General features: G+C 45.6%; 1 protein-coding gene across 6 annotated transcripts in view; it reads left to right on the top strand.

The window, feature by feature from the left end:
* Window positions 1-23,484, top strand: part of SMARCAL1 (SWI/SNF related, matrix associated, actin dependent regulator of chromatin, subfamily a like 1) — a 53,679-nt gene that overhangs the window by 18,153 nt on the left and 12,042 nt on the right. For all 6 annotated transcript variants that reach the window (XM_047870691.1, XM_047870690.1, XM_047870687.1 and 3 more), the window contains exons 8-13: window positions 93-243; window positions 1,831-1,989; window positions 5,086-5,151; window positions 12,497-12,637; window positions 16,764-16,982; window positions 23,232-23,302. In XM_047870691.1, coding sequence (XP_047726647.1) covers window positions 93-243; window positions 1,831-1,989; window positions 5,086-5,151; window positions 12,497-12,637; window positions 16,764-16,982; window positions 23,232-23,302 — 807 coding nt within the window. The remainder of the gene's footprint in view (window positions 1-92; window positions 244-1,830; window positions 1,990-5,085; window positions 5,152-12,496; window positions 12,638-16,763; window positions 16,983-23,231; window positions 23,303-23,484) is intronic.

Here is a 23,484-nt window from a genome sequence, read left to right as displayed (position 1 = left end):
TGCACGTCCCATTACGTGGTTAGCTAACAGCCCTGACACTAACAGTGACACTAACAGTGCCACACCACTGTCCTTCCCGCATCTGCTTTCAGTTTTGCCATAGCGAAAAGAGGCCGCCTGCTGCTTGCTGACGACATGGGCCTGGGGAAGACCATTCAAGCCATCTGTATCGCGGCCTTTTATCGGAAGGAGTGGCCGCTCCTGGTGGTGGTGCCGTCTTCGGTGCGCTTCACGTGGGAGCAGGTCAGTTCCTTTTGTGGTTGTGATTCTAACACCGAAGCGTCCTCGGTGTTAAAGCAGTCGAGTAGCAGTTGGGGACAGGGCCCGGGAGCTTTCAAGATCCTGTCTCAGCTGAGGGAGGAAGGGAGAGGAGATGGCCTTCTGAGGCCAGGCTTATGATTTTTCTGAATTAGAATCAGGTTGTACCTTTCCAAAGCTAGCCAAGGAGCCGTGAGCTCAGACGTGGACGTGTTGCCTCAGTCTGGCAGCAGACTCTTCCCCAGTACGTCCTGTGCCCCTGCCGGTAACACCTTTCACCTGTACCACACTTCAGCTCAAAATGGTTACCTCCTCATCCCAAGGCAGCCGTGTGCAGTGGACGCAGTAGATGTCAACCCCGTTTATGGATGACAAAACTGAATCTCAGTGAGGTGAAGCAACATGCTCACTGGTGATGGGAGCATTACAGGACCTTGAAGCCGCGTCTGCTGAGGTCAGAGTTCTTGCACCCTGCTGAAGGTGATGTGAGCAGGATGTCCGTGTCGACCAGGTACCATTATAGCCGAAGGAGCCGACACGAGCTTGTCTTCCATAAATCTAGGGATCAGAGTGCTTCCAGTAAAGGAATAAACACCCAGACAAGCAAACTTGTGGAGAATGAAGAGCTCATCAGTGGCTTTTCCCAGCTCTCTGCTACTCATGGCAGCTGTCAGCCTCGTCACACGCCAGCTTCTGACTCAGCCCCACCGTGAGCCACTTGTGGAGAAGAGGCGACTCTGCCCGTAGCGCTCAGCCCGGTGCACAGACGTGCCCTTCCAGCTGAAGAGAAAGCAAAACTTTAAAAATGTGCATCGAAACAATACCTTTTTATCCCTGTCCCTATGACGTGAATCTGCCGCTGCCTCTAGAAACTAACAATTCAACACGTATTTATTTGGTGCGTGTTAGATTCCCACAGCACCCTCAGAAATGCTGAAAGAAAGAACCAGGTGGTCACTTGGTTATGAGCAGAAGCGAAAGTAGAGAAAGAAGCAGCACTTGACATCACAGCAGTGTCAGCCCCGGGATGCCAGGGGAGCTCCCAGACACCAGCCGCTGACACGGAGGCTGCTGGGGGCCTCCCATTGGTTGCAGGCAGTGGCTTTGGCTAGAGATGGCAAGCTTTCTGGAGAGAGCAGGTGATAAGTATTTTTGTCATTATCGGTGTCTTTGGTATATACCAGCATCTGGTAAGACTTCCTTTATAAAATTCCTCATTGAAAGAGTCACATTCTTTCCCTGCAGAAACCTGCCATCTAGTTAGAGATTGAAGGGATGGAATCCGCAGACCGCATAGTGACTGCTAATGATATTTGCATACTAAGGAAAGCAGTGTCCCGTTAGTAGAAAGTGAAGGAGTAGACGGGTAAGAGGGCAGCGGAGGTGTTTGCTGTTCATGGGCCCAAGGGTGCCAGCAAATGCAGAAGGGTGTGGAGAGAAAGGCGCTGAGTTTGTTTCTCGGGGAGCGTTAACATTGCCCCTTGAGGGGGTGCTGTTGATGGGTCGGCTGGGGCCTCAGCTGACTGCTGCCGGCCGAGTCTCCCAGGCTCCATTCTCCCCTCTCATCCCCAGGCCTTCCTTCGGTGGCTGCCGTCTCTGAGCCCAGACCGCATCAATGTCGTGGTGACCGGCAAGGACCGCCTGACAGCTGGCTTGGTCAACATTGTCAGCTTTGACCTTCTGAGCAAGTTAGAAAAACAGCTAAAAACCCCTTTTAAAGTTGTCATCATCGTAAGTGACTTGGCAAAGTCTTTAAGTACTTTCTCTCTGGGGAAACTTTCTCTTAAAAGCTCCAAGGACTTTGATGCCTGTGTTCTACGGGAGCCTCCCTCTGTTTCTAAGAGAATAGAAATCACTGTCTTTATTTTGTGGGAAACTGACATTTTATTCATCTCAAATAGCAGTCCTCAACCTAGCTGCATATTAGAATCTCCTGGGGCGCTTTTTGAAAAGTGTCATTTACTGGGCCTGAACTGGGGGTTTGCAGCCCATCTCTCCAACACAAAGTCATGGACAGGGGCTGCTGGTGCGGACAACAAGGGCGTGTACCTTCATGTGGCGGCCTCTTGTCCGGGTGGCTTAGGCATACGGTCCAAACAGCTAATAAGGTTTTTTCCAACCAGTATAAAAACCCTCCCTCCCCCACCTCAAAAAGTACAGCTGACCCTTGAACCACATGGGTTTGAATGCATGGACCCACTTATGGGCACATTTTTTTTTTTATAAGTTCAGTCCAGTACTGGCTTTTCTCTTCCTTATGATTTCCTTAATTCTTTTTCTCTAGATTACTTTGTTGTAAGAATTCATCATATAATCCTATACCATACTAAGTATGTGCTAATCGACTGTATGTTATCGGTAAGACTTCTGGATGAGTAAAGGTTTGGGGGAGTCCAAAGTAAACACTGACTTTTGACTTTATGAGGCGGGGGGTGGGAGGGGGCGGGGGTGGTTAGTGCCCCTAATCCCTGTGTTGTTCGAGGGCCACCTATACTTTTTCCTCAGGTTTGTTGTTTTTTGAGTAGGCTTTACTCAAGTTCTGTGCACAGATGTGACAGCACATCTTTCAGTAACTGGCTTTCCTTGTTTACATGCTTCACGTACTCCGTAAGGAAAGTCTAGAGAGACCTGGTGCCGGCTACCTGTCAGAACCCCGTGTGTTCACATGGCTCACAACTAAAGATTATGAAAAGGTGTGCAGTCCCCATCCCCCATCCAGGTAGCCACTAACAGACATGCAGGGCCGAAGACCGCAGCGGATGGTTTTCAATGGAAGCTTACCCTTGTTTATCCTCTTGGTGAAAGAGGGACACCCAGTGCCTCGGCACGATATGAAAGAGTCTTCTTTATTCAGACGTGTGAATTTTAAAGCCAGTGGTATTTTCCTGAATTCTCTGACAGTGGCTTCCCAAATCTTGATGCTCAAAATGTGTAGTGCATATCTCATCTAGAAGGAGAGAAAGGGATGAGTTTTTAGGAGGCCCAGAAAAGTCAGCAAATCGCAGTAGAGCCTGTGGGTTTCTCGACATGGGGCTGGCTGTCATGGGAGGCTCGTTCATCCGCATGTCCAGCCAACAGCTGAGCACGAGCTCCACGGCCCGCACGGTGCCGTGCCCTGGGGGTGTGGAGGGAGGAGAGTCAGCCCCTTTCTCTAAGATACCGTAGTCCAGTAGGACAGACAGACACATAGCACACGGATCATTATAATACATTTTAGTGCTTTCATAGATGTGTGAGCCAAGTATTGTGGGAACTCAGAGAAGAGAAGAAGAAGGCATAGTTGCTGACCTCAGGCATCTATTATCATGATTTGGGCGTGAGAACCATACTATGGCCTTAGCTCAAGCAAACTTAAATGGTTATATCTTTTTGTAAAAGTTTATTTATTTATTTTGAGACAGAGCAAGACAGTGTGCAATCAGGGGAGGGACAGAGGGGGAGAGAGAAGCTGTCAGCACAGAGCCTGACGTGGGGCTCGATCTCACAAACCGTGAGATCATGACCTGAGCTGATCAAGTGTTGGATGCTTAACGCACTGAGCCACCCAAGTGCCCCAAATGTTTATATCTTCTCATAGCTGTCAGGGCAATGAGTCTTCGAGGGAGTCATTTCTGGTTTGGCACAAATTTGGGTGTGGCTTTGAAAAAATGGTAGCATACCTGTAAAATGAAAACATGAAGTATCCCAGGATGATGGTGACGTTTCTACAATGTGTAGGAAGAATAATGCCTTCATCTCCTGAGGGTTACCCTGTGTCAGGTACTTTATGTGTAACTGCCGATCTTCCCGGTGGCTCCTAAGGCAGATGTTCTCTCCATTTCAGCCCTAATGGAACCGACAGTGAAAGTGGTTACATGATTTGCCCACAGGCATGAAGCCAGCAAGATGGGGCGTCATTGATCAAAGCTGGACTGCACCTGGCTGTAGAATTCATGTTTTTCTGCTTCTGGCTCAACACTTAGCCTGCCATATGGTTTTTGGCAAGCCACTTACCACCAGTGTTGGTTTGTCTTCAGTTATTTAAGAGCCCTGTCTTCTGATTTCAGAGAAATGTTGTAAGAGGGAATAAAGTGTCAACTCTAAGATGTTACACTTCTTCGGAGAGTTCAGATAGAAGCCATTCCTTGGGGTTAGAGTGGTGGTACATGTTAGCCCACTGCTTAAAGGGTCTTTTCCTTCCCTGTCCTCTGTACTTTTTGCTGTTTCTCTCTATAAATCCCTTTTTCTTGGCTGTCATATGCATTCGTCATCACACAGTATGAATATTACAGCCCAGCTTTCTAGGAACAGATACTGTGACATTTGTGGGTTCACCTTACTTATACTCCCCTCCATTGTGCTTTTGAGGTCCATTTCGGTTTATCATAGCTGAAATGGAACAGGAGGTTTCTCACATCACCTCTAGAGATAGAGCCAGGATCCCCCCCACCGTGTCCCCATCATAGTGTGGCCAATAACCACTGGGTGCTTACTAAGTTAGCTGGCAGGACTGTTCTGTGTGTCAGCTCATTAAGACTTACAGCAACCTGATAAGTTAGGTAGTGGTATTTTACCCATTTTATTGATAGAGAAACTGTAGAGAGGTCTGTTGGTTGCTCAGGTACATAGCAAGTGATTTGAATATGTACCAAAATAGAAACTTCCCCTCAAAATACTAAGAATGTATTAGTTACAAATTTGGGTTTAGAAAATATGACAGGGACTCATGATCGGTTATGGTTGAACAAGAAACCGCTAGGGGAGGCATCCTCAGTGCAACGCCATGCCAGGTCAAGCTTAACACAAGCCCTGTCTCCATCCGCTCAGGATTTGGCTGTTTCTTTTCAGGATGAATCTCACTTCCTCAAGAACATTAAGACAGCCCGCTGTCGCGCAGCTATGCCCATCCTCAAGGTGAGTCCTGCTGAGAATAGACTTGAGGCTGGAGCCCACCCAGCACTGAGGTCCTGCTGTATCTTGCTCAGGCTTGCAGGCGGGTCCAAGGAGAGCAGGGGCTGTAAGTCCAGGGCCAGGGGCTCTGGGCCGTGGACGTGACTTACGTTGACCGAAGCTATCACCGTGTAGGGCTTCAGTGCCAGACTCGGTGTTCTTCCTGACGTCCTGCTAAGGAACTGGCGCCTGGTGCAGTCACCTCTGTCTCTCAGAGATGAAGTCCTGTTGAAGGTCACAGGCTGGATGGGGACTGCATTTTGGGTCCTCCTCGGGCTCCCGGACAAGGCAGAGGGGAGCTGTCAGCATCGTGTCCTCTGAACAGCTCAGGAGAAGCTTCCTGTCATTCTAAGCCACTTGTGGGGACCCGGCTCTCATGGTGCTAGGAACCAAGGGAGAGGAATCATACAGACTTGGAACCGGGCCATCAGGTATCAGCAGGAAGCATTGGCAAACCCGAGTCATGCCCAAAAGCTGGTGCTCTTTCCTGGGGTCACCCTAAGCCTTTTTTGTTAGCGAGACGGGCAGCCATGTGCACCCCTTTCTGTGGCCTACATGGGGGCCTAAGTGCTTTGGCTGGTTGATCCTTGGCTTCAGAGCAGGTGGGGGTGTGGATTTAGTGGAGCTTCGGGTCTTTACCTGGATGTGTTCTATTCTGACATGAATTCAACCTGTGCCATGTTTTACCTGGCACACACTTCCATGTCTGTGGCTTGTGTCCAGACTCTCCCGACCCCAGACGGTGGCAAGGCCCCCAAATTTCCTTCCTTCTTTTTGTGGGGAGCTTTTTCTTAATATTGGGGGACAATACCACAATTAGGAAGGTAGCTTTTTCCTCTCCTAAGGTAGAAATCTCTCACAGATGACTTTGGGAGAATCTACTTTGGTTTATGTAGACTGAGCAGACAAAAGTACATGTTTATCTTGTGCTTTATTAAAGCGGCCTTGGTGTTGTGCCAGCACTTTAAACCTGCAGTTTTCATTGCTTAAAAGAAGCTTTAAGTTGTACCTAAACTAGGGAAAACAAATATGCTAAGTGTTGCTGGGGCTTATTAACATTTGAAAATTCACTTAATTTTTTCAACTCCCCCTGAAGCACAGCCGTCTACTCATTTCAAGTTTTATTTTGCTTTCTTTTGTTTTAGGAATAACAAGTAATGTGATACATCTTCCAAAGCAGGATTATGTCATATGCTCCAAACTTAAAATAAAAGTCCTTTACTTAAAAACCTTGATCCTCTGCTCATGTTACCTATAAATATTTATGGACACACTTAAATGAAACATTTTTCCCAGAGTGGTGACCCTTCTTTTAGGAGGCTTTAATATGTTCTCTTTTGCAAAATGTTACCAGATCTTCGTACTGTGGTTCCAGTATTATAGCCATACCTAAAAGTAAATGTGTACCCTTGATTGTTGAGGCCAAAGAAACGGCACAGTAGATCGGGTATATCATTAAAGGTATAGTTGGGGAGCTTCTGAGCAGCCATCTTGTTAATGCAGTCATTGCCCAGCCGGGAAAGCTGGACCGCATCCTTGTTTCCGAAATATGTGCTTCTGAGCCAGACCTTTTAAAGCAGCATTTATATCTTTAATATCGTGGGTGTATTTCAAATTGATATATTTGAGACAGATCTTTTAGCAGTTAACTAGCATAGATTACTCTGCACTTGCTGTACAACCTGGATGTGTTAACACTTTAAGACAGGACCCACGAACATAGCCTGCTGTTGATGAAGGTGTCCTGAATCCACTCTCGTATATAACATTGAGTTCCCAGGGTTCCAGACCTGTGAGTGGAGGTGGGGCTGAGGCATTCTGCCTCAAACCTTTCATCTCTCCGCTGTGTTTTCATCTAGATCAGAGTTTCTCAGCCGTGGCACCATTGACACTGTGGGCTGGATCGTTCTTTGTTGTGCAGGGCTGTCCTGTGTGCTGTAGGAAGTGTAGCACCATCCCTGGCCTCTACCCACTAAGTGTCAGTAGTACCCCCCAGTGGTGACAACCAAAATTGTCTCCAGATATTGCCAAACGTGCTCTGGGGGGCAAATCACTCCTCCCCATCTCTGTTGAGAACCACTGATCTAGGTACTCCAAGGAGATGAATCTAAATATTTTTGGAACAAGAGGAGAGTTGGGAGAAGTAAAATATGCCCTTGAAAAGTCGTGTCAGGGCCTAATTTGGTACCACTTGGTTGTTCCTCCAACTTGTGCACCTCCTAGAACTATATTCTGATGACTTCAAGACATGTTAAGCAAATGTGCATGGTGGGGTGATTAGGTTATGCCATCCAGTCTGTGAGATGGCCAGGCCAGATCACATCCTGGAAATGCAGGTTTCATAAATGGTGATGGCAGACACAGGGCACGTGTGGTTGAGGTTATAGGAAACTGGTGTCGTCCCCTGGGAAGTGTGACGTCTTTCTTCTCCTACAGCACTATTTGGGCTACTAAAGAAAGGTAGTTCTGTTTTTATGTATACATGCATGAAAGTAGGCAAGACAGAAAGCTATGAAGAACAAAATTCAGATCCCCTTTATTCCTTCCAATGGAGAAAACCACCAGTAACAGCTTGGTTATTTTTCCAACATGGCAGTTGGAGAGCAGGGTCATCATTTTTAATGGCTCTAGAACATCATGTTGTGTGGACGTGTCCCGTAATTTAACCCTTAGTGTTGGATGTTGTTTTGCTATTATGAATAATTTTGCAAGCGAGCACCATCCATGTCTTTGCAGCTTGCACACCTCGACCCCATTAGGACAGATGTTTACACGCAGAATTGCTGGGTCAGAATTTCACCTTTTGATAGATGCCTCTGATGTCCCATGTGGCCAAGCATGACTGTCTCTACTCCCACTCAGCCTGAACCGCACAGTCTTTCCCACATGACTCTGGCCCTCATGGGTGTCAGTCTCTTTCTTTTGTGCAACGAGGTACGTGTTTGAGTCTTCCTTAGTGGTGTTGGGTTTATAGTGCTTCTTACCGTCAAACCAGTGTTAGATGATTTCAGTAGAGAGAAAAAGCCCTCAGAATCCCCACCATCCTTTCCTAATAAATACCTGTTTTTCTTTTTGTGTGAATAGAGCCTCTTTTACAAATCACTGTTGATTGGTTAGATGAAATGAGAGTAGTGGTCTAAAATGTATGAGCCTTTTCTTTTTCCATCTTCATTAAGTGAGTGTAAATAAATGATATATTCAAAAGGGTGTACGGTGAAAAATGACTCTGTTCCCCCTCTGGGCCCCTGAGCCCTCGATCTGTGTCTGCAAAGGCAGCCCAGGTTACCAGATTCTCACGTTTACTTCTAAAATGTAGTCTATGCCCGGTGAGTATGTGCATCCGGGTTTTCTTCATTCCTTCTTAGAGTGTTCTACAACCACTCCTTTGCCCCTGCCTTTTTTCTCTTAATAGTGTACCTCAGAAACTGTCCCACCTCATTTCAGATGACACAAGCTCATTGTTACAAATACTGTTTTTGGTTGTATGACTCTACCATAATACATGTCATCTGTTCCGTTTTGATGGGGTTGTAGCCAGGCTTTGGCCATCTTTTCATATGATATACAAGCAGGTGGTAGAAAACCCAGTCCCGCCACATCGACAAGAGACGGCTCTTCGCCCCTCTCAGCCGGAAGGGAGAGTGGTCTCAGTTGGAAGGTCTGCCATCCCAGTTGACGAGGCTGCAGGAGAAGTCCCTTGTGGTCCTGCTGTTCTGGTATGAATTCTCTCAATTGCAGCACAGAATCAGAAATGAAATTATTGGAATCTAGTACGTAAGGTAAAATAGACTTTTTTCCGGAGGAAAAAAACATGCTTAGTATTTAATTTGAGCATGTGTGTTATATTAGTGATACCTATACCCATGCAGGCCTTGAAGGTCAAAACAACAGAACTTTAATTAGCTGTAATTATAACGTTTAATGTTTTCTTGTACATTTTGGTGTTTTTGAACTGCTATAGTCATGTTCTTCCTTGTTTCTGTTCTTACCTCAGAATGAGTTGCCTTTTACATGGCATCAGAATTTTATTAATATCGAAGCAGTGATGCTCGCCTGCCTTGAAAGCTCTGTGATTGTCATGCAGATCAGTTTAGTGCTGGTGGTGGTGTTCAGACTTGTGACTGGAGCTGTGTCTCTTTTGGGGAAAAGGCTAAAACCTAGAAGGGAACTATTTTATATGAAATATGCTGACCCGACCAGAGACTCAGGCCATTTACGAGGCATCACTAAGTGGTAGGGATCACTGCTGATCCCTGGGGTGGCCCTTGGTCAACAGGGGCATAATTATGCTATTTATCTTGGTTTGGCCTTGCGTGTTGTGGAGAGCAGGGGGACGAACAGAACCTCGATCTTCTGCTCGGATTCCAGTCACCGGATTTCTCCTGAAGATTGGGGTTTCCCTCTTGTTCTCAGGATTTAGATTTAACTACAGATGTTGACTCTTTGGTTGTTTCTTGGGTAGTGACAGTGATCCTGCGTTTGTTCTTGATCTGTGTACTTTTGGTCACGTGTCCCCAACTGTGTTGGCCTCTCTCCTTATTTTTGAAGATTCTATAATGACTTCTACACTCGTGACAGCATAGCTCCAGTGTCCGTGCCACATAGAGCTTGTGTGTAACAGGACACTTGGGTAGCGTGGGCTTGACCTGCTTTTGGATGTCACCAGCCTTCTCACGTTGTACTTCTAAATCTCAGGGGACTCCGCTGTGGCCTGAACTTTATTTAGAGTACCATCAGGAATAACACTTGGAAAGAACTTTGGGCTTTGGGAAGCATGACTTTTTCCCCAGTCTGGAGCCTTGGTGAAGTGTGTTTTAACCGGTCAGAATAATTCAATAAAGCAAGTTATTAGCTCAGTTGGAAAAAAAAAAAAAAAAAAGAGGTAATGATGGAAAGCGAGGAAGAATTCCCAGGCTGCGTCTTGTACGAACTTACAATTTTATTTCTTTTCTTTGCAGCATAACATTCTCTTAGCTCATATTTAAAAATCTATGTGAAAAAAGAAACCTGTGTGTAGGTTATGCACTGTGAGTCAGATTGGGTTCTCCTTGGCAAATTACATATATTAACTTGTCCTGCCAGCAACCTGTTCCACAGGGCTGACCTGATGACCTTGACCCATGAGGAAACTAAACCTGCCTTTGAAGGTCATCTGCCTCCCCACTACCCCCAAGCATCTGTTTCTGTGAATCACATGATCTCTTGCGGATACCACATAGAAATTATTTTTTTTCACCGCTCCCTTGTGGATTTCTTGGGTACTGCTTTCTGTGCTTAGCCACAGGGGTTAACTGTAAAGTATTCAGCTTAGTGTTGATGGATGTAATTTTATACATTTATATTTTCTTAAGTTGGAAGTTCTCCGAGGTGGACGGTGACCTACAAATCATGTACAGCTGGGCAGGATGACAGGCTGCACGGGTGACAGTCATGATGGCACCACCGTGTTGGGGCTGAGCAGGGAGCAGGCTAAATCATTCCAGAAAAGATAAGACGCTGTTCTGGCTTCTTTTCAGAGCTGGTCTTTTTCTTTTTCTTTTTCCATAATGCTGCCTCTGCTTTTTAAACACCCACAAACGTCCATTTTCAGCGGCTTCATCAGCCCTAGTCAAGGCAGCGTATGGGATAACGGGCTCCAGATTAACACTGTCCTGGAGTGATTTTCCATCACCTGGTTTGTGAGCTGCCCCTCCCCAGGCACCAACAGCGACATGGGGAATAGGTTTAGGATGATAGGCTGATTTTCTCTTCTTGATAAGGCTTCTCATTTTCCCCGTTTCATTGAAATGGTCTTGAGCCAAGGCAAGCAGTGCTACAGACGTCATTCAAGAAGCTCATTGTTATTTTAATGAGTCTGCATTAAACCGCGCAGGAAATTAGAAGGCTGGGTAATTGAACTGTGGAAAATTATAGCTGGAGAAATTCATAGCTCTCCTGTCATAATGGCATTAGGTATTGGCGGTCGCTGAGAGGGCAGAAGTGCATCTTGAGAGTTGTATATATTGTATATTTATAAAGAAACATTTTTCTTCCCTCTGTTGCACCTTTATTTATTTATTTTTATGAGGCAGCATATCCATTTGAAAACCTAATTTCCTCTCCTAGGTGATTTACTGCGTGCGATTGCCTTACACTCCTGTTGTTAACTCAAGGTTACAGTGGTTAACAAGGTGTTTCTAGACAACTGAGCTCCGTGGTAGGCTTCCTTCCCAGAGCTGAAATGGATTTTACCTCCAGTAATTTTTGGCCATTCCCTCCCCTAATATAGCAGCGAGTGTCTCCTTTTCGGTTCTCCCCTCTTTCCCATCTTAATACGATGTGGTACATTTCGGTTTGATCACCTTCAGGTCAGGTTGGTGTCAGGATGGTGGGGAACTTGGAGCTCATCATTGGCGTAGACCATTTATTTCTGTCCTACCCACTGCCAAGCAGGCTGCTGCAGACCTGGGCTGGGTTTAGGGTCAATGGACCCAGGTCCCACTTTTTAAAGTCCTTTTTAACTGAAAAATAGGCTAAATCAGGGCTCTCTGGGCTCAAGGCATTGTGTCGCTGGGTTAGCGACAGCCTTTTTTTCCTCCAAAGAAAATCAGTTAGAGGCTTACGCACAGGCCACCCCTGACTCTTCCTCCTGTCCTCAGTGTCATTATCTGATCAGAAGTTCAACTTGGATGTCAGAGATCAGAGATCCCCTCTGGAAAAAGGTCAGACCTGGTGGTCTCTCCCTAGCTTCCACTTCCAATACTGAATTCTTTGAGTTTCTTCTGTCTTCCCTTGGTTACTGGTTAGCTGAATATTTTTCAGCATGCATCGAGTATTTATAGATCACTTGCTTTGTGCCAGGTACTGTGCAACAGAAGATAAAGGTGGACACAGCCCTGATCTTAAGATGCTTGCAATCTAGTGAGGGAGACAGAAGAGGTAGAATTCAGGATAATGTGCTAGGTCCTGATACAGGGGGACAGGGCTGTCCCAAAGGCAGCCCAGGAAGTGGCATCCAGCTGCTTCCGTGGGTCACACCGTGAGGCTTGTGGAACTTGTGTGTTCTTCTTCTCTGGCCATGTACCTTTGCTTAGAGTTCCCAGGTGTAGGCCAGCCTGCAGTGTCTTCAGAATCCAGATCTCCTTGGGTTCTGAGAGCAGTAAACTGGATAACTGCCGCAGAGTGCCCAGGAAGTGAGAAATGCTCCCGCTACATTCCAGGGGATTTTGCTGTCTCTGGGGCATCCAGCTCCTATCCCACTGGGGCATTTGGGATATTCCCTATGTGCTCCTCTGTGCACTCTCAATCCCTCTGGCTGTTTGTTTTCTAGGTTGCCAAGAGGGTGATCCTGCTGTCCGGCACACCAGCCATGTCCCGGCCCGCAGAGCTCTACACCCAGATCATTGGGGTCAGGCCAACTTTCTTCCCTCAGTTTCATGCATTTGGACTTCGCTACTGTGATGCCAAGCAGGTATTTATTCTCCCCTCCCCTCTCCCCCACCCATTCCTTACCCTGATTTTGAGACCTCCTTTGTGTTCCTTCTCTTTGGCCATGGTTACGATCAGAGGCACACTGGCCAGGGAGCCGGACCCAGATTTTAGTCCTGCTTTGCCCCTAACTCTGACCTTCGAGTGTCCTCAAGGATAAGATAAGAACAGTCCCTCCTAGTTGTAATGCTTGTGATTCCAGGGTGGTGTTTCCCAATAAAGGGACCGGTGGCTGATGCGTAGGTGCACAGAACTCTGAGAAGGGCACCTAGGCGAGCTAGGGGTGAGGCCGGGGCCCATATGCTCTGTGCAAAAAAGACCACAGAGACATCGAAATGGGTGGAGTGGAGAGTGTGATCTGGTGCTGCCTTGGTGGGCTCTCGTCAGTCAAAATGTTGACTCATGACAATGAATTGTGCCTGCTCAGGAGGCTAGAAGCCTCTGAGCTACAGATTCTCTATGAACACAGTGCCAGTGGAGCAGGTTCCTCTGGAGCTACAATCTGCACAGCTTCAGTCTCCAAACGTGTCAGAGAGAGCCTTGTGAACACGAATGCCATTGCAATCAAAGTCTTGATTTTTTGTTTGAGGTTTATTTATTTTGAGAGAGAAAGAGCTCATGGCACACACGTGTGTGCATGGGGAAGGGGCAGAGAGTGAGGGAGAGACAGAATCCCAAGGAGGTAGTGCACTGTCACCTCGGAGCCTGATGCGGGACTTGAACTCATGAACCGTGAGATCATGACCTAAGCCAAAACCAAGAGTCAGACACTCAACCGACTGAGCCACCGAGGCACCCCAAAATCTTGATTTCTAAAACCTCGATTTTTTTTTTTAACTGGAAAAAAAAATGTCTATTTAATGACATGGGGAAATACAAGAGTAGGGAAAAAAGTAGGATGCAAAATTTTCCCCATAATTCATTCATTCATTTGTTCTCTCTCCCTCCCTCTCTTTATCCCTGTCTCTCCCCTCCCCTCTCCCCTGCACCTCTCTTTCCTATATGATTGGAAGATGACGTACACGAAATAATGTACAAGAAATGGATTACTTTTGTAAATGAGAAAATTGGCATTTTTTAAATGTTTACATGATTTACCAATCCTGCATTCCTCCTGATGGGCCGTTGAATCCCTCAGTGTGCATCAGTCTGATCAAGCCAGCTGAGCACAGGACACTGTCTTCCTCAGCAGAGGAGGCTCCTAACTGAGCCTTGTTTCTCTCCTTGTCTACAGCTGTGCCTCCCTCTACGGTGGGCTCAGCATGTTTCCTGAGTTGGGGGGCCTCTCAGCGTCAGGCAGCCATAACCAGCTTGGCCAAAGCCTGGGCACGTTTCCTATATTCTTCCCCAAAAATAACCCAAGAAGGGATGACCCAGAAAATCAGCCTCTCGTTTGCTTAGGTGTTCATTTTTTTCCTTATGCACTGAGCTGTTTTCTTCTGGGTTTGGGCTCCTCCTTCTTGGCTCTGGTGCCTTCTTCACCCTCTCCAGAACCCCCCATGGGATGCAGCTCCTCTGTTAGCTCGCGTGCCATGGCCTTGGTTGGCCGAGGGGGATGGAAGCGGAAGTCCCGGCCGGCGACCTCTCTGGCCGTTGGGATGGGAGTGGGGCTGGCTGGCGTCTTCTTCCTGCGCCCCTAGTAGCTCCCTTTGATCCAGGCTCCGGAACTTCCACAATCTGAAAACCAGAGGGAAGATTCATCAATTTTTCCTTCTAATCTCTGTTTTTGAAACTGTGGCCAGGGCAATGAATTTATCCTTCAGCGGCAATCCTTCATCTGGCAAAGTCAGACTCCTCCACTCCTCATCTCTGTTCCCACGAGGGTCCACACGGCCCTGAATGAGAATGGCAGACTCAGGTCCCCTCTCTCAACTGTAGGTCACTTCTCCTTTCCCTCAGCTGTTCTGCTGTAACTTTGTAACTTCGTGAACCTTGAAGCCACATCCTGAGCCTCCCCTGACTTCTTTCTTGGGGGTGGGGCCCCTGCTGCAAAGGCTCCAACCCGTCTCTAGGACCTCATTGTTTCAGACCTTAAGGATTCCTGTTTTGTGGTCAAATGACAACTATACTGAGCCACTATTTGCATCGAAGATGCTGACACATTGGAGAAATGGCTGCAGCTTACTCCTTCTGCGTGCATGCCTCATGCCGTCTTGAGAAAAAGCCTTGCTATGCAAGTTTGTGATGTAAATAAGACTGTCTGCCTTATTTTTTAAATGCTCTTTCAAAAAACTTTTCAAGTACTTTAAAAATACCCACTTACGTTCAAACACAGTGCTTATAATGTAAATTGTAGTGCTTTGCAAAGTTAATTGCAAACCATTTTTAGCTGCTTATTGAGGCAGGAAATTTCTGTTATTGAATGTATTTAAAGCGATACACTTCTTTAACGAAATCTGTAATGCACTTTCCCCAGGATCAATCCAGATTAGATTCCACACAGTTGTCGTGGTCCCACAAAACTCTTCACGAGTGATTTGTACTTCTGTCCTATTTGTAAATGACCCACTTTCTGAGAAGGACCTTCGCTTCCTCGGCCATCTGGGCCCATAGTGGAATGTTTACCTAGTGATGATAGGGGCTGAAGACAGAATCCATTGCCTTTGCCCCCAAACTGCCCCTTCCTGTGTCCCCAGTCTCTGTCCACCATCTCCCCAGTCTTCATGCCATCCTCATTCATCCTTTCTCTCTTCATTGCACCCCCCCCACCACCACCACCAGTCAAGAAAACAAACATAGACAATGCCTTTCCTTCCTTCCACCTAGCCCAGTGCCTGCTACATGGTAACTTTTCAATAAAAGCTTGTTGGATTGTGAATATTCTAAATTTTAAACCTTTAGTATTATTGGGTTTTAACCTATAAGATTAAAAGCTGACATAGTAGCATTTAGGAGCATGACATCCAGATTAATTACGGTATCCACTTGTGTCAGCATGATGTTTATTTAATTCAGCCAGTAGGCCAGAGCTGTTTTGTTGTTGTTGTGGCCAGCTTCTTACATTGAGAGAAGCCACTGAAGAGAATGCCCCATGCTGAGCTCATTTTTGACCCTATGCATAGCATGAAGGCATTTGCTGAAACTTCCAGTTGATTTCAGGATATTTTTTAAAAGAAGACGCAGTTTTTGATCATTTTACTTTGCCTTTGACCATCTCTTCCTATTCTCTATGTAGCATGGGTTTATAGGACACCTGCCATATCCCCACGATGAGAGACTAGGTCCACTGGCCCTCAAGAATGAACAAGCCTAGCTTCTACTCGAGGTGGTTCATGGCCCTGGGGAGGCTGAGACAGGAGAAGAGATAAGCAGCTGGAAACATAAGGCAGCAAACACCCTGGTTCCCTGATTTTCTACAGGACTATAGACATCAGTTCTTATTTCGAGTAAGATTGTTAGTGAACAATAAGGTTTTCATTGCAGCATCTTACCTAGCTATATGACAGGGAATAGATATTCTTGCTCATTGCCTCTCATGAGCTGCTAAGTGAAGAAACCGATTTTATGAAGGACTGCCTGTGAACCCTAAAACCCACCTCTGGTTTCAGCCACACTGGTACAATCCTGTGCTCTGGGTTCCTTCCTTCAATTCCCACCAGCAGCAGCAACACCCTGCATTCATGTCACTGCACTTGGTTGTGTTGGTGTAGCCCATACTAAGGAACAACAGCTTCTTAAATCCCAGTGCATCCCATCAAATAAAGGTATTACTGATAATATGATTTGTTATGTTGTGCAGTGAACTCTAGGAGAAGCCCCAGGGAAGATGATTTGTTTATTTAGAATATGGGAATAGTTTGACAAGCTGGGTGTCTTACTTGTCTTTTAATGTAATAGATACCTAGACCTCTTGGCATCTTGCATTTGCTGCTAGAAAGTTCAGCATGTAGAACACCAGGATATGTGTTTTTAGTTCACTTCATTCCTTACTTTTTCTCTTTTCATTCCTAGTTCCCATTTGTATTATATTAGGTTTTATTCATCTTTTAGAGCCACTTGAAATTCTCTGAACAAAGCCATAGGAAGAGAAAGCTGTGAGAATGTTGAGGTCACAGCCTGGTTAACTTGGCCCTGGGAGAACCTAACTGGATGTATGTTTCTCTCCACAGCAGCCCTGGGGATGGGATTATTCAGGTTCCTCCAACCTCGGAGAGCTAAAGCTCTTGTTGGAAGAGGCGGTCATGCTGCGACGCCTCAAGAGTGATGTCCTTGCCCAGCTCCCAGCCAAGCAGCGCAAGATGGTAGTCATTGCCCCAGGCCGGATCAGCACCAAGGCCAGAGCTGCCCTGGATGCCGCGGCCAAGGAAATGACCACCAAGGAGAAAACTGTGAGTCTGGGGCTGCAGACAGGGATTCAGGGGTTGATGTGTCCACAGCTGTTCCTTCCTGGGAGGGGCTCTACGGGGGGTACCCAGAGTTCTCTGAGCTTGCCTTTCCATGATCTCTTCCCACCCCTCTGGACAAGGACAGTGAGCCCATGTCATTTCTCAGCCTACCTAGTCTGCTTCTAAAACCTCTTACTGATTTGCTGTTTTATGCATGTGTAGATCACTGTTGACAGATGGTCATAAAAATAAACCCCATGGTAACTGCAGAATGGTGATATATATTCTGAATCCCTCAAAGAAAGTTGGAATTTATGTTTAGTGTATTTTGAGAATGCCTTAGTCTAGTAACTGTTACTCAGTCTAGTAACAGTTAAGAAATTAGTCCTAAGCGTATCTGATAACATATGTGTTAACACTGTGACAATACATGTTATTTTAGTCAAAATAACAAATTGACATTTACATAACAAAGTGGAGTTTTCAAACCCTCTTAACCCCTGGGGCGCCTGGGTGGCGCAGTCGGTTAAGCGTCCGACTTCAGCCAGGTCACGATCTCGCGGTCCGGGAGTTCGAGCCCCGCGTCGGGCTCTGTGCTGATGGCTGGGAGCCTGGAGCCTGTTTCCGATTCTGTGTCTCCCTCTGTCTCTGCCCCTCCCCTGTTCATGCTCTGTCTCTCTCTGTCCCAAAAATAAATAAACGTTAAAAAAAAAAAAATTTAAAAAAAAAAAAAAACCCTCTTAACCCTTAATCCTTATTACAGTCATTCATGGTTGGCAAGAAGTTGGCATCCCCATTTTACAGGAAGGGAAACGAAGGCTCACAGAGATTGTGATTTGGCCAAAGACTTATGGCTGCTCCGTGGCAGAGCTGAGGCTAGAACCAAGCCTGTTACCCCTATATTTTAAGGTCTTTCCACTATGGTGGTTTCATCTTTTCAAAACACTTTCATATCTGTCTTTAGTGTCATACTGTGCTAAGTGCTGTAAAGTAATTTACACCAGCTCCATCTCTGTCCTTTTGAGATAAAACCTTGCAGTTTTCATTGCCAAGAAAATAACAGTTATTGACATTTTTTGACATTATCATAAAGCATTATCTGGGCTTGTTATTACCTTGTATAAAGAAACTTAGATCCAGATGAGATCCCAGCCTTCTGGGAGAGCACAAAATAAATAAGAATGACGAGAGACAGAATGCGTGGGTTTTTTTTTATGTTATTTTACCATGTTATGAGCAAGACCAGCAGGTAACTTTTAAGAAACAGAGTCTAGGGTGGAAGAGGCACTGTAAGCTATCAAGCTGTATTTAATTTATGCTGTCGTGCATCTAATAATCTGGGTGGTCTGGAGGAAGTGAGCGGGCATAACGTCTTTGCTGTGGGGTTTTCCAGCAAAGTTCCCCTATACCAATGTGGACACACAGACCAGCCATTCTCAAATTGTATTTCAGTGGAACCATGAGCAGAAGCAGGTGTTCTGTTGCTAAAATCAGCGTTGGTGGTCTTTTTCTGATGTCTAGAGATAAAAATTCGATGAATGGAAATTCTTTTTCTCAGTTTAAGCTTTTTCTTATAATTTTCTTAAATCTTTAATGTTTACTAATGGTTGCCCACTAGTGAACTCCGTCAAGAAAGCCAATGCCCAAGTACAACAAATATAGTATTAATGGGAAAAATTCAGATGTATGATAGTTTTAGATGCAAAGATCCGAATGTGTATAAACATTCTATTATTTTAGTTCCTTGTGTGTACAGAAGTAAGCCTATCGGTATTTCATGGAATTCCCTAGAAAACCCTCTCGCCTGTACCTGGCCCCCTCCCAAACCGGGCAGAGAACAGCAGTCAGTGGGCATTTGAATTGAGGAGGAACATCACGTTGAGTGTGGCCAAGTGGCAACTGTAAATTGTGCAATATCGCTAAAAAGGAAAAGAAATAAATAGAAGTATGGGAATTTTTAACTTTTAGTGCAGCAAGATTTGAAAGCATTTTAAAAATTTTTCACCAGCTTATGTAGTTCTTCACATTAGGTGAGGGGGCTCTTTCCAAAGTTGATTTCAGATGTAACCTGAAAGTTTGAGCTCTGAGTTTACAGGGATAATGTAAGATTGACTAGGCTAAACCATGGAAATCAGGAATGTTGGGTATTTTTATAACTTCCGGTGGCCATATAAATCCCCTAAATTCCTTGGCATATTTTGATATTTTCTTACCTAAAAAGGGGAGCCAGTACTGGTCTCCTAGACCTCATGCAGGAAAAGTGCCTAAGGACAGTGTCAGTGGCTCTGAGTCCCTCCTGTTGTGTGATTGTCGTCTCCCTGCCCTTCTTCCCAGGGTCTTAAACACTGGTTTTGCAGATTATGAAAGCCTAAATTGCAGCGTAATTCAAGAATCCAGCAGAGAAGGAGCCCAGCGCTCTTCTCAGTCCAGTGCTTAGAGTTGCCATGTTTCCTTGGCATCTCAGAAAAATTAAGTTTGTCCCTAAAAGAGAGAAATTGAGTTGGTACAGATTACCTTCAGCATTATGCTGAAGCTGGTTACTAGATTCTTTCCGATAACAAGACAATTCCCTGAAAAATTGCTTCCCTTTTGTGTTTTTTAATGTCAATTCATTTTTATAATGGAAAATCCAAGTAGAACATGAATTCATGAGCTTTGCCCTTTGGACCGCCAGAACTTGTCTTACTCCAAAGCCACGGATGTGGTGCATCTGTCCGCTGTGGATCTGATCAGAGGCTGGCACCCTCACTTAATTCAGGAAGGGGAGCCAGGAGTGGGACCAGATGGCTTTTGACCTGCCTTCCAAACCCTGGCTGGCTGTGAAAGCTTGAGTTGAACAAAATAAAATGTTCGGGGATCGTGGTTTTATGGTTTTAGTCAAGTGAGGAAGCCCTGTGAATCTGCAGAAAGGTGCCCTCCCATTTTGATAGTTACCTTGTAGCCCCAAGTTTCCCTGCAGTGTTGTGCGTTCCACTGCTAACCTGTCAAGAAGTGATTCTTTGTTCCCTCACACCTTCCTATCTGGAGGAAGTGGCCCATTTATGAAATATAATGCACGACGAAAGCTTTGTCTTATTTTCAGCTGAAATAATAGATATCTTTTCACAGGCTAAGAAAAGCTGACTCTAATTCTGATCAGCTTTTGTCTATAGTAATTTTTTTGATCAGCAGGACTAGGCAGAAAAATGGAACAAGTCCGTGCAGACTTCCTGGTGACAGTGTTACTTAACCCTTCTGCTGTTTGACGATGCATTCAAATTCCAACCTAAAAAAATAATTCAAAACCCCAGTGGATCTAATTTAGTACAAGTCAAGGACACAAGAACAGAGAATACAGATTATTTAAAATTTCCTGGCCCACAGCTGGCAAACGAAGTGAGATCATTAATGGACCAGTATTATGTCTACTTTGTGTGGGGAAGGTCTGTTTTTTTTGTTTTTTTTTTTTTAAGATAAAACTATTGGTTTCTCCTACATTAAAAATACAGTAGCTATCTATTGCCTAGAATCTGAAAAATAAAAGTACTTATAAGAAACACTTATTGTTTCTTATACTATAAAAAAGAGTCACCCATCTTTTAAAAATATCATATAATGTTGGCATATATCATTTGGGTAGTTTTTTATCAAACGTGTATATTTTGCTTTAAAATATGTATTATATAGAGATATGGGTAACAGATTTTATATATAGTTTTTTAAGTTTATTTTTATTTACTTATTTATTTATTTAGAGGGTTGGGGAGAGGGGCAGAGAGAGAGAGAAAGAGACAGAATTCCAAGCAGGCTCCAGGCTCTGAGCCATCAGCGCAGAGCCCGACGCGGGGCTTGAACTCATGAACCACGAGATCATGACCTAAGCCGAAGTCAAACGCTTAACCATCTTAACCACGCAGGTGCCCCAAATGAATAACATATTTTAAAAGCAGAATGGATACCCTGTAACCATCCATCAGCCAGCGAAGAATACAGGTTACAAAACCGCATTGTGAACACTTTCCTATGTTGTTAAATGTTCCTTTAAAATTTCCCCCATGCCCATGTTATAATTTTGCTAATAACTTTGAGTCAGATATTTGAGTTATTTCAGTTCACTATTCTAAGTAATAGCAGCTTACATAGGAATTCGTGAATGTGGACTATATGGTGAGTGTAGATTTGAAGGAGAAAGTCACCGCGACTCAGGGATGTGCGTACTTTGAAGGCTTTGGTGCACATCACAGGTGCCCGGTGAACTTGGGTGTTTGTTCCCCACACCTCATCAGCTCTCGGCAAATCTCACATGGGCAAGGTCTCCCAGAGTGCTTCCCACCACTTGTCCATCATTTCCTCTCCCTGTCTTGTTAGCCAGTGCGGAGTGAGCGAGTGTGGGTGGGAGGGAAGGACCTGACGAGAGCGGTGGTGGTGTCCAAAGGGCATGGGAGTGAATGTCAGGACCAAGGACGACCGGGGTGCCGTCTGCTTGTGGCCCTCCCGCTGCAGGTGCAGTCAGTACCTGGAAGCCTGGCTCTGTCCCCTTGGTGTATCCTGTGAGGGACCGTGTTATGTGAGAGGGCCTGGCCTGCTGCAAGGACCCTGTGAGGGGACATGAATGGACTTCAGGACGTCTGTGAGCTCACTGGCCAGAAGTGAGCTAGCTCCATCCGAGTCTAAACAGGGTCTGTAGCTGAGAAAGAGTTTAAGACACTGTCACGGGGTCGCGTCTCCAGTAAGAGTTCCCGGGAAGTTTGAATTGTTCAGTTGGGCCTCGGTCACAACATAGGAGGGATGGTGGTTCCGCTGCACTGTCAGTGGCCCCCTGGCTTCCTATGGTTCCGGGTTATCTTTCTTCCTTCTCATCAAGTCCTAGAGGAAAGATGCCGTTAAGAGCCGGGGAGCTGTTTTGGCCAGGCAGCTCCTCCTCCATTGTGGTGCCCATTGTTTAAGGTATCATTTGGTAGTGTTTCTATAAAACGTGTGTGTATTTTGCTTTAAAACATGTATTATATACGTGTACACTTATATAGAGATATACATAATGTATGTATGTATTTATTTTTATTTATTTAGAGAAATAGAGACCAAGCAGGGGAGGGGCAGAGAGCGAGGAAGACACAGTCCCAAGCAGGCTCCACAGCCTGGCTGTGGCTGCTTTCCTGAGTTATCCACAAGTTCAGGGCCATATGTGTTATTACTGTGGGGTCACTTCTTTGTTCCGTGAAGACGCTATTGTGTCCGTGACAGGCCTCACAGGGCCCAGGCACAGAAAAACTGAGGGCATCTGTAATCCCACCCTTGCTAGTGGAAGGAGAGGGCCACCCACCCTAGCGAAGATGGTAAGAGTGTCCTCCCTGGGGTCCCAGAGTGATAGAAAATATTATCTTGTGACATTGTGAAACTATGTGTGCATCTCCTGTGTTAGCATTCTCAATTAGTATTTATTTAGATGCAAACTATAAAGAAAACATTGTTTCTTCTCCTAGGAGGTCAATCACCTTATATGGGAGCCAGGCCAAAACACGTGAATAACGGTTTTGAGATGATACTAGAATAAGCTAATTGGTGCCAGTTGGAATCAATTGAGTAAGTCTTGGATAGAATTAAACTTAGTTAGGGGCGCCTGGGTGGCTCAGTCAGTCAAACATCCGACTTTGGCTCAGGTCATGTTCTCACGGCTCATGAGTTTGAGCCCCGCGTTGGGCTCTGTGCTGACAGCTCAGAGCCTGGAGTCTACTGCGGATTCTGTGTCTCCCTCTCTCTCTGCCCCTCCCCTGCTTATGCTTGGTCTCTCTCTTTCTCTCTCTCTCTCTCTCAAAAATAAAAATAAACATTAAAAAAAATTAAAAGAAAAGCCTTTAAAAAAAAGAAGTAAACTGAGGTATGGACACGATGTGGCAGAAGAGAAAGGGGGAGGCAAGAACAGCATGGGCCACTGGCGCATGGAAGTCGCTGGCTGTAGTAAATGGCTTAAATAGCTTAGCAAGACTGCATTTCAGCCACTCATGTGAGCTCGGCACAGACGGCGGGTGAAGCCCCATTCCAGGGGCTTTTGTACTCACAACAGTTCTTGGGAGATGACCGGGTCCCTGTAATGTCACGTTTCCAATGACATGGTAGAGTCTATACAGTTCCTATGGCTTGGCTAAAGTCAGGGCCTCCTGGCTCTGATAACTGGCATTCGAGTCTGTAAAGCTCAGAGCAGTGATGATTATGTCAGCTTCTCCCAGGGTTCCCAGAGTGGGAGACTTTAAACCTAGTCTTCTGTTTCCACAGAACCGGCAGCAAAAAGAAGCCCTCCTCCTCTTCTTCAGTAGAACAGCTGAAGCGAAAATCCCATGTGTCATGTGAGTGGCCCCCAGATGCTGACTTCTCTCTCCCACTTTCTGTCTCTCCCTCGTCTTTCGAAAGATAACACCTATTACCTTAGTCCGCCAGAATGGTTTTATTGCTCTGTATGAAATGATCAGGCATTAGAATTATTGCTGCTTCCGTACAAGGCTTAGGGCAGCACGGCTCATCACCACAG

Source organism: Prionailurus viverrinus, chromosome C1, assembly GCF_022837055.1.
Source record: "Prionailurus viverrinus isolate Anna chromosome C1, UM_Priviv_1.0, whole genome shotgun sequence".
Taxonomy (NCBI): Eukaryota; Metazoa; Chordata; class Mammalia; order Carnivora; family Felidae; genus Prionailurus; species Prionailurus viverrinus.
This window is presented reverse-complemented; position numbering and strand designations above follow the sequence as displayed.